Raw genomic sequence first — 12,046 nt, forward strand, 5'->3', positions numbered from 1 at the left:
ACCTGTTCTGATTAAGTTCTAAGAAAAAAGCACCAATAATGTTCAAACATCTTGTTTCTATCTTTTTATAATAAAATTTCCTTATTTTCTCACAAAAAAACGAAAATGATCATGAATGTGATCTCACGGGTAAATGGCAAATATGAACCATGATGTATATATCATTGTTAATTGAGCTAAATGAACCTTCTATTAAGTATTTTTACATAAATTGTTATGGCTGTATTGATTTAAAAGCCTGATAATGTGGTGGGTCCACCAGACCCAGGAACATTGGCTGTGTAACAAAAATATGAACACCACACAAGGGTTAACAAACAGCCATATATATTGTCTCTTCCAGTCTCTCCACTGCTGGCTGTTCCAATTTAACGGGAGAGAGGAGCCAGAGGGGTTAGGATCATGACTGGCCTCTGACGAGCTGTTACAACCTCAATCTTCAGCCAGAGAGGACATTATTTCTTCAGCTTCTTCTTGCGTTGTCACTCTAGCGGAAGGTGTGCCAACAGGGCTTGCAGCAGGTGAATCGGTCGTGCTATTAACGTCATCGTTACACAATTTCTTAGTAAAACCAAAATGAATTAAACTGCCTTGTTTTCTTTTTGCCATGGCTGTATGATGCTAACTGCAGAATGGATTGCAAGGACTTTGCACGCCGATTAATGGCCTCCAACATTTATATTTTGAATAGATGTATAGTTACTGTATCTTTATTGAAGTGAATTAGGTTCAAATCGCCGTTATGCAGAAATTAATGATATTTTTGCAATTTTACACATAATAATCCACGATGATCACATTACACAAAACTAAAATTGCACGTGAAAATGACACACTGTTAATATTTTTAGAGACCAAATTCACAAATCACGTTTTCAGGGGAGCCCATGTCTTAAGGAGAGCCGAGCTCCCCCGTAGTTTGCACACTGCTTTCCCCTGTGTTAGCACTGTTCCCCCTCTGGGGCCTTCCTCCTCTTCCTTCTGTATTTACCTGACATCTCTTTGCTGACACCGCATCAAGGCCCCGTCTGTAAAGGATGAGTAGGAGGAAGGGGAGGGGGAAGGATCCCCATAGCGCTGCTGATTTACTGCCCTGCCTCCTTGAGACTGGCTCCAGGCGACGGAGCCAACGTCAAACATCCATCGGGCAGCTCCCTGTACTTGTTACACTCATTTCCGTGCTCTTGTCACTCCTTCTCTCAAGTGACTTTCCTGACTGAGCTAGACTGCACTAAATTGTTATCACCAGATTCAAATTTAAAATATGTGTAAACTCCTAGACAATGCAGCAGGAGCTGAAGGCTTTCCAATGATAGCACTGCATGGTCTGTAGCTAAAGGGCTGCATCCTGCGCACACCTGAAGGAGTTTCTTTTCCTCGGCTTGTTAGGAGAAATTCATCCAGGAATAAAGAAGTGCTGTTGTTAGTATGCGACTGGCAATAAGATACTGAACCGTTCTGACAGTTAAAGCAGCTCTCAGGCATCACAAATTATTGTGATACTGTCAGTTTGACCACACAAAGGCAGATACTACAGCTGTTTCGCCCACAGCGGGAACAACTAGGTTGAAAGGTAGGTTTTGTATCTCTGTTGTTCAGTTTGTATTTTCATCTTTTCATTTATTTTTATTATATGGCTTTCTGTCACACATGCACTCTGCTTTTGAAAATTAGCCAAAGAGATTGAAGTCACATACCGGTTTCCAGATGGAAGTTTAGATAAAACCACAGTTGTGTGCACATATTCAGTCCCTCCAGGATTTTGCGATGTTGCGAAATTCACGCAAATTCAACCAATCACTGTGAATTTGATGCAACTCGCAATTTTGACCAATCACCGCAACTTTTCCTCAAATTTGACTAATAACCGGAGTTTCCCACGACTTCAACCAATCACAGAAGTCCCACGTGCCAGACTCAGTATGTGACGCTTAGAGCCACAGACCAAGCGGGAGTGAGAACGGGTTCAAGTAACACATGTATGCAGCCAAATGAATTTCCTTGTTTCTGATATGAAGACGAGATGTGTGTGACTCAAATATCTCACGTTTGCCAACAAAACATACACCGAATCATTTCAGACCGTCTGATACTTCCAACCTGTATACATTTTAACATCAATGTGCGCTGTAATGTTTTTTTCACTTTAAAGTCACTGCTTAATACATCCATGTTTTAATCCTGTCGGCTCTCTGCAGCGGGCAGGGCTTCTGCTCAGTTCCCCCCGCGACTGACGCGCGCACAAACACACGGTGGATGCAGGAAAAAACGGAGATGAGATGTACACAATGACCTAAATTGAGGACAACTACGCTCATTATTGTAAGCGCAATGATTAGTTAAAGTCCAATAAATACAGTACTTTATCAAACCGTAAGAATGTGTGGCCCAGGCCAGGTTAGGAAATTAACTAACAATGTAAAGATCAACAAGCCACTGACACATATGTTCAAATTTGATTCATTCAATAAATTATAATTTTTTTTTGTCTTAAATCCACCAGCCATTTTCATATTATACCAACATTTGCAGCATCCTGGGCCTTTTTGGTAAGGTTACTAGGAAAACTCAGCCCAGAGTAGTTTTATTCTCAACAAAATAAGTTTTATTTTATTTTTAAAGAAGTATACCGGAAGAAAATCGCAACTTTTTTTTGCAATTTTCACTGTCTCTTGCAACTTAATTGTAACAAAAATACAAAAGACATCGCAACTTTTATTGCCGTTTTTGTTTTTTTTACAAAAGCTCCCGCGAAATCAGGCATTTTGGGCCGCAACAATCTCAAAAAAAGGCCGCAAAATCCTGGAGGGACTGCATATTGCAGTGATGAGCTGTCTTTCAACAGAAGCACAATAAGTATCATCCTTAGGGGCAACCCGGTCTCACTCGAAGGCGTACAAATAACACGGGTTTCTACCTGTGAAATACGTGCAATGTGTACGCGAAAGTGAAATTCTACGTGCATTACATACGTGGAGCGCTCCAATTGAAGTAATGGGGACCGGTGCGTTTTATATGCACGCAGCTCGCGTCACCACGTTGTGTGTTATTGCGAGAACAGCATCACACACAAAAACATAGATATGGTTGGGTTTAGAAAAATAATGCAGGGAAAGGCTTTAGTAACACAAGAAAGTCACAAAAACACACTAATAAACGGTTGGGTTTAGGGAAGAAACATCAAAAACACACTAATAAACGGTTGGGTTTAGGGAAGAAACATTGGGGAAGGCTTAACAAAAAAACACTACAAAGTCGCAAAAACGCGCCACATAAACACGCTAATAAATGGCCTAACAAAAACAAAAAAAACACATGCTGAAAATGGCCAAACAAGGGATGCTGAAAATCGCCAAACACGGGACGCGAACCCCGGTCTCCTGGGTGAAAGTCCTGTGTTTTACCCATCCACCACCCCAACCAACCTCCTTACGCGGTTCCACGTCCCTTTATACTATAAGCGCAGTGGGTTCCATTACTGTAATTGGAGCGCTCCACGTATCTACTGTACGCACAATTTCACTTTCGCGTACACATTGCACGTATTTCCCAGGTAGAAACCCGTGGTATTTGTACGCTTTTCAGTGAGACTGAGCTCTTAGGGGAATGCACATCGTTTCTGATGTTAGCAAAGATGCTAGCACTGAGACAGGCTCAAGCCGTGTTTGTCAAACTACACTGGCGAGTCCACCCTCGCAGGTCTGTCAACAACACAACAAAACCTAACCATGCAGTCGCTAAATGGATCGACATGGATCACGGACCATCATACAAGCCCCCTTTGAACTATTAGGCTCGTTCGAGATGAGCCAGATCTGCGCAGAATCGATCACCGGCGATCGCCGCCCAATGCATGCCGGATATATTTGTGTCCGACTTGATCCCAAATTCATGTACACGTGGGCAACGATAACCTCCCGAGATCAAGGCGGCCGCAGTTTTTAGAGCCATGTGCCACAGTTGCTCTCCACCGAATGCAAGACCCAGGCGGACCCAGGGCATGCTGGGAAACGCTGGCCTCTCAGCTGATCAACTCAACTCAACAAACTTTTTATTGATTTGGATTTGGAGGGATTTTAACTGCTATTTGTCTGATTTAAATGCTTATTCTGTACAGAACACATGTTGTGAGCAGAGATGGACGAGGTGTGGCGAAAGCTGAGTGGGATACTGAAGGACAGAGAACCTGCATCACAGCCCTCCAGAGAGGAAATGGAACCACTGCCACCAAAGAAGAAGATGGCCCTTCTATTGATGGTGTCACAGTCTGAAAGTGAGCCCACCGTCCAGAGACAAAACTTGAGACAGGTATAATACAAATACTAGTGTCCACTACACAACTATAGAAGCATGTCCACTACAGCAGTGGTTGGCACACCCATCGCTACACTGGCCTCAACATAAGAGAGAGAGAGTTTTCTTTGGCACGCCACATTGTACAGAAGAAGAGGTCTGCCTGAGCAACTGGTTAAAAGAAAAGTAGAATTTATGAACTGGAGTTGGATGTTGGATGTTGCACAAATTCTCACTGTGTGAAAAGGGACTCTTCACTTTGTCTTTTCAAAGCGACTATGACATTCAGTTTGGTCAATAGGCATTTTCTCATAATGAGATGGCTTGGCTGTTAAGACATTCATGCTATCAAACATCTGTATCAACCACCTAGTAATATTAGTTAATACCTTAATTAACATCAACTAAGGGTTTACTTGTTATCAAGAGATGTTTAACATTTACCTAATGTTTAATATTGTATGATTAACTGTAAAGTGATGCTTATTACTGTAATAACTAATGTAAATAGCATCTTACAAACCATTAAACAATGAATCAATCAATACCTTAGTTATTATTAACATTTGTAAATGATAGACACTTTAGTTAGCTGTTATTTCCAGTTTAGGCTTTTTAGTACATTAACTAGTGTTAAAATAGACACCTTAGTTAACTGTTATTAACAGTTAGTCAAGGCTTGTTACTGCATTAACTAATGGTAAAATAGACACCTTAGTTAACTGTTATTAAGGCTTTTTGCTGCATTAACTAATGGTAAAATAGATACCCTAGTTAAGTGTTATTAACAGTTAGTCAAGGCATTAACAGATGGTAAATAGACGCCTTAGTTAACTGTTATTAAAAGTTTGTCCAGGCTTTTTACTATATTAACTAATAGTAAAATAGACACCTTAGTGTGATTAACAGTTAGTTCAGGCATTAACTAATGGTAAATAATGCTTCAATTAATACCTTAGTTAACATGAACAAACATGAGCATTGTTAATAAATGTTTATTAGACGCCTTATTTAACTGTAATTAACGGTACAATTAATGCTTATTAATGCATTAAGTAATACTAATTAATGTACCCTTATTGTAAAGTGTTACCGATATCTGTCTATAGAGATTAATCATAATAAATCACAGCTTATTATTGTGATTTAAGTGATTACATTTTTTTTTACAATTGCTAAAACACAATTTTGCAAACTAGGCGGGTTTTATCAAAATACTTAACACAATTCACAAAACCACACACTGTAAAATACCTCATATATCCTGCAAAATGAAGCACTGCAACCAAAACTACATATAGTATTATCAAAATCAACCTTTTTCACCAAATGGCACACACTTCATTCATATTACCAGATTTTTGTCTAACCAACTGTTGGGCATAATGAAAAGCACTCTCCTCTTTAGTATGCTTTGCCATAATACTAAAATAGTTCAAATTGTAGAAAATTCTTCAGATTGTTCACATGCACAGAAATATTTGCAGATACACACACATGCTGTTGAAACATTTTTATTTTTTATTTTTCACCAAACAAGTCAGTGCAACATATGAACAGCAGATATATTTACATTGCACTGAACAAAAAATATGCTCACAAAAAACAGTAAACTGAAAAAGAAAATTGCAGAAAAAAATGTGCACACCTGTGGTCTTTTCATAGTGCTTACTTCCTGATTGAAGTGGTAACAATTAACCATTGAGGTGTTTGGCCAGGTGGCTGATATATTGAATTTTGAATGGCAGTGTTTTGAAATGGCAAACATGTGACTTTAAGTCAGATTGTTGTGTCTTATGCAGAGAACCGTGTTCAGTGCATTTAAAAAGTGCCATTTTGAATTGCAAAATGTGTGTAAAGCAGAAAATGTGTTTAGACTTTTGGAGACTTGAGAAGAGGTTTTGCTCTCTGTGTGTCAGTTTAAATAATTGTGCTATGCATGTCATTTCAGTGTGTTAGCAATTGGAAAAAACTGTAAAGAAGAGAGAGAGAGTTTTTTCTTTCAAGAGTACATATGAGGATCTTCTACGAAATGGTTTGAATTTTTAATCAATCTCCTCTTTGGTAAGTGGCCTAAGCTGGCTGGCGTGTAGCTGAAGATTTTATGAAATGAATGATATCGAAAGGTACACTACAATACAGCCAAAAAGTAGGTGTACACTTGAACATAACACCAATTTGTGATTGTTGAACTTGGCTTCAATATGCTGCTACAACAGCCTTCACATTTACATTTTATTCTCAATGAAAAACAAAGCCAGACTGAAGAGTTTATCGTCTGTACTCACTTTGAACTTCATACTTTTAAATGTCATACTCTCATAAAACTTTCACTAAGTCACTAAATAGTGTGCCAAGGCTAACCCAGAAGTCAAGTCAGGCTGGAGCTATATCTTATAATAGGCACATTTTCATAATGGATTGTATTTTTTCATCTCTTTTGTCTGAATCACCCGAAATAAGTACCAATTGGGAGACTAAACACCATCCCAGCAATGAATCACAATATGACGTGATTAAAGAAAGGGGGGACTAAATCAAATATTTGAAAGTGTTATGGACTGTGGGTATAACTTTATCTGAGGACTAGGACTTTTGTTATTGCCAGAAAAACCTAATTACAGCGATTTTAATCATAGAAAAATCAAAAACGTATTAGAGCTTGCAATAATAACCATTTTCTCTCTGGTTTGGACATTGACAAGCTCTAATGAGAGAGAATGTAAAATGCTTTCCGACCGTATAAATAAAAAATGTCCAAAGGTGTCCTTGCTCTAACAGAACTCTTGCATTTAGCCTTTCCATCCGCAATAATAATGCAAGCAAACAAGAGGTGGGATCAGGCAAGGCTACCCACTCATGCTGTAATGATGACCACATAGAGCCCTCAGCGTGTCCTCCACAACACCTGCATAATGGGCTTACAGAGGAAAAGCATGGCAAAGAGGGAGACATCTCCTGCATTGGTTTGTTTGTGTTGGTGTTGCTGGAGATGGAAACCAAGCAGATCCACACACACACACACACACACACACAAAAAGCAAATCTCACATTTGACTAAATCTGCCTGCAGCTGTCAAACACTGCATTGAATGCTTTCTCCCTCTCCTTTTCTGTCTCCCACTTGTCCCCCACGCAGGCGCGCGCGCACACGAAGACCATGCTCGCCAATGCACTGCACAGGAGCCCCTGACAGTGCCCGTGCCTGCTGCCTGGCGTCTCTGTCGCTCCGCTGGATGTTTGCGCAGAGGACACCTGCCTCCGCCGCTGACTGCGCCGATCCCCGCGGCAAAACCCACCTCGTTTCCACCTCCTAACTTTTGCAGCGTGTGACGTTTATTTTGTGTTTGTTTTTTGTCGTTGTCGCGGGCACCTGTTCCAAGACTGTTTCTATCGGATGAAAAAACCCTGTAGAGCCCGGGCGTTTGACTTCCAACTTGGCACTTGGATGGATATTTGTGACAGGTCTGGAAAGTTGCCCTGCGTCATGGAGCATGGGCGCAAACTTTAAGAGCTTTTTTATTAATTTTTTTAATAAAAGGGAGACAGTTAAATTAGAATGAAGGCAGGTGAGTCACCCCTCGCGTGAGAGGCAGAGCTCCGGAGCTCTCCAGGTACTGGGAACGGAAAGGCGACACGGACGAAGTCGTGATCTGTGCGGCGGATTGCGCCACGGAGGACGGAGGGAACGGACCGATGAGACAACATGGGTAAGTAAGTGGAGGATTGTCTCGTTTTGAAACGATAGCCGCCAGAAAATAAAGAAGCCCGGGAGCCTCCAAGTGATTAGGCCAGTTGAGCGCACTTGTGGTTCTTATAACAATATGGGTTGATTTTTCTCCGTATCTGCGAGTGTGTGGATGTTCCGAAAATTCCAACAAATATTTTCGCGGCTTATTCCTGCACATCTCCAGTTTTTCAGAGCTGTAGGCTATAGGCTACTTTTGCTCTTATTTTTCTGCAAATATTCCCTGAGATATATATATATATATTATTTATTTTTGCGTTCAAGACCAACATCACCACTGAAAGGTGTTCCTTCTTTTAGTCCCTCTTAAGAAAATAAATAAAAAAATAGCCAACTGCAGGCGGGAATGTCAGTGCATCTCAGAATGAAGGGGAGGAGGGAGACAATAATGCTCTCACCTTTTTTTTATCATGTGGAAGTGAAAATCTGTAGCAGTCGTGCCAGCGCACAATAGGTTGAAGCTAAATAACAGCCCATTATCTTATCAGATGACGCCCATTGCCGCTTAAGCTCAAATGACAAGTTCCCCCCAAATTCCCGATCTGACCTTAAATGACCGAAACGTGGCCTCCCCCTCAGCCTCCTCTCGTCTTTCCCTTCAAAAGCTTTAACATGTTTTTAATTCTCCTACCTCCTCCTGACAGCTCCGGGCACCTACAGTCTCATCCCACACTGCCTATCACCTCCTCCATTTTACTGACTGTGGGTGCTCCAAAGCTGAATTCACCGCTCAGCCTCACAAACCCACACTTCTCTTTAGTGTTTCCGCGGCTTCGCGTTCCGCAGCTCCTGTCTTTGTGTGCGCGCGTGTGTGCGTACGCGCGCGCGCGTATATTATTGGACTGTGGGTGTTATCATTGAAAATGCGATGACATGGTGTTGACTTCCAAGCCTTCGCAGCGGCTCTCGTCGAAAAGTCTCACGTTGTTTCGTGCCCTTTATTTCAGTGCAACTCTAGTTTTTGAATATCGCAGTGAAGGACGATTATTCCTGCCACAGAACGCGCACGGGCGCACACACTTGTTTGATTGGCGGTTAGGTGCAGAGAGAGAGAGAGAGAGAGAGACTTTTTGATACTGCACTACTGTGATTGATATTGTTTGTCTCCAATTCTCGCTTGGTTGGATTTATGCTGCTGTTTCGTTTTCATTTTTGATACCCAAACATAGGGAAAAGCTGACACAGGCTGGAGAGATGCATGCTGCCCACACATCTGTGCAGAATTGTGGCACTTACCCAAGTAATGAGCAGCTTAGTGCAACTAATGAGCACACAGTTTTAATTATGTCATCACAATTACTATAAGCCAAAAGTAAGGGGCTGCATTTGTTAGAATACCAACACTTCTGACTGAAGCTCTCTCAGTCACAGCATCCATCTTTATCCATCGCCTTGTTTTTTTACAGATTAAATATACAGGCCTCGGATGAAGTCCCCCAATTTGACAATAAAACATGACATTGGTTATCTTAAGCATCTGCCCAGAAGGGCAGAATGTTTTGGCCAGCAGCTAAGTAACAACTGTTCAAAGAAGCGACTGTTATCACCGGCTAAGGGTGAATAATTGCCCTCACAATTTCCTTTAAACCTGAAACAACAATTCACGACACCACAGTATTCACTTTACAGTGATATAAAACCGAGAAAAGCAGCATATCTTCACATTTACAAAGCTGGAACTACAAAATTAGTTTTGCCGTTTGTGCTTGAAAAGGGACTTAAAGGTGCTTGGGTGGCTCACGTGGTGGAGCGCGCCCCCATGTGTAGAGGTTTTCTCCTCGATGCAGCGGCCGCAGGTTCGGCTCCAACCTGCGGCCCTTTGCTGCATGTTGTTCCCCCTCTCTGTCCCCTTTCATGTCTTCAGCTGTCCTGTAAAAATAAGGCCTAAAATGCCTAAAAAATTATCTTTAAAAAAAAGAAAAAGGACTTAAATGTTCATCAAAATTGCTGCCAACACATCTTTTTTGTTGGTTGGCAGTCCATTTAATCGACTAATCATTTAAAAAAATAGTAATGTAATATTATTTTTTTCAATTCATGTTAAGAAAGAACCCACTTTTGACTGACAAGCCCAGCACCGATACATTCTAATCACATATTCGTAGCCTAAGCTGTGGAATTTATATTCAGCCCAGGCTCCCACAACAGCAACACCGTGCAAACAACACAAAGAGGCTACATTTTCAGCCGACAGAACGCAGGGGCAAGGAAAAGCAATGCAGGAGTCATTTGTGAACAACACATGTGTGCCTGATCTCCCGTCTGACTGCACGAACTCGTCTGATTAGGCAAGAGCAACATGGCAATTATGCTCAAATAACCTTCCATTTATTCCATAATCCATCTGTTTCCTAGGGCAGACAGAGACAGTAATTGGCCCATGGAGCACATGTCTGGAAAACCTAAGCTTACTTTCTTAAAAAGTAACCTGTAGACACATTTTTCTCCCATTCCACTTCTTCAAGCTTGCAGTTGAGTGGCTAATTAGAAGATGGAGTGTTATACACAGGTTTGCCACTGGCTCAAAAGCACTAACCTTACCTGCACATTTAAGACCATTATGCAGTCTTAGACAACTGACATGGATCTAGTTTCTCAGATCTATGAAGGCATTAGCATCTAGTCAAACTGCATAAAATCAAATAAATACCTTCTTATTGAAATACAAGGTCTTTCCATTTACCATGAACTGTTGCTGCAAATTGGTTGCTTTCACAGTGCTTCTTCCAGAGCCATGTTAGGTATGATAAAGACAATAAACCGAAAGGAGACATTCTAACTAAACTTGAGCATTGTTAATGGCTGCATGCTCTTTTGAAAATAGCTGAAGCCATCAATAAGGATCATTCTGTCGGTGTGAGGCATGTTTTTTTTCCCATTCTGAGCCTGACTGAAAGCTCCCGTCAGGCACTTCTAACAGCAGTTTAGTAATAGTCACTTCACCACTACCCACACGCGCCATCAAACCGACATAACACATATGAAACCAAACTGTACCTCCAGGTAATTCATTTCAGTTTATTCGCCTCTGCCGTTGTGCCGAGTACTGGACTATCTTGAATTGCAACGCTTCTCCAAAGTTTGTATCGCTCTTACCTTCTATTTTCCTTATAATGTTTAAAATAAGTGTGAAAGGCTTACCTACATAGTGTGTCCTGCACAAGAACTCATGCAGTGAAATATGGGCAGAGACACAAACCTGAGAACAAAGTCTGGCAGTAAGCAGTGGGAGCTGAGCTAGCACAAAAAGAAAAACGACTGCAAGAAAAAGCACATGCATGATAATGTATTGTGTTTATTTGTATGTCCCTGAAGCACACTACAGCCTACGTTTGGTTGCAAAGGGTTTATACATTTAATCATTTCGGTTTTTAATATTTTGGATTTATTGTCATACAAGTCTTTCAGTCTGAAGAACAGAAACGATAATTTATCGGTGCCTTCCAAAATGAGAGAGAGAGCTCAGACAAAAACACATATACAGAAAAGTCCGATGTGAATTAACCTTCACTGAGAGGACACGTAGCGGCGCATAGCTCACAGTAAGAGGCTGATTTAGAAATAAAGTCTTCAGGGCATTTAAACAAATGACCATTGCTTTCATTTTTCTGATGAGGACAGGCGCTTTGTGTTACGTATGAAGCCCCTAAAGGGACATGTAGACATATATAGATAGAAATGGGGGGGAAAAGATCTATTTTTGCATTCTCTCACAAAAGTTTAAACACACAGGATAATGTTCTTTCAGGTCACTTTGACATCTAGGAAACAGAAAACTAAGCACCAAATAGTAACATATTTGGTATTCACCTAGGCTAGTGTGAACAAGATTCTGATAATGAGGAATATTTGGATGTATAATCTGTGCAGTTTCTTGTGCAAATTGTTATTTATTTAGCTAGTTATACCATTTGTGCAGATGGTGCTTTTATTCTGAAGAATTCACATTAGTCTTTTATTTCCTCCCATCTATAATGTTTTCGTCCACATCCCTTCCGGGTACTC

The 12,046-nt window shown here is 40.9% G+C and overlaps 1 protein-coding gene across 4 annotated transcripts in view; it reads left to right on the forward strand.

The window, feature by feature from the left end:
* Positions 1–12,046, forward strand: part of LOC120546024 (leucine-rich repeat transmembrane neuronal protein 4-like) — a 231,460-nt gene that overhangs the window by 154,854 nt on the left and 64,560 nt on the right. For all 4 annotated transcript variants that reach the window (XM_039780761.1, XM_039780763.1, XM_039780762.1 and 1 more), the window contains 2 exons: positions 4,118–4,308; positions 7,433–8,003. In XM_039780761.1, coding sequence (XP_039636695.1) covers positions 8,000–8,003 — 4 coding nt within the window. In that variant the 5' untranslated portion in view covers positions 4,118–4,308; positions 7,433–7,999. The remainder of the gene's footprint in view (positions 1–4,117; positions 4,309–7,432; positions 8,004–12,046) is intronic.

The sequence above is a fragment of the Perca fluviatilis genome, chromosome 17 (assembly GCF_010015445.1).
Source record: "Perca fluviatilis chromosome 17, GENO_Pfluv_1.0, whole genome shotgun sequence".
Classification (NCBI taxonomy): Eukaryota; Metazoa; Chordata; class Actinopteri; order Perciformes; family Percidae; genus Perca; species Perca fluviatilis.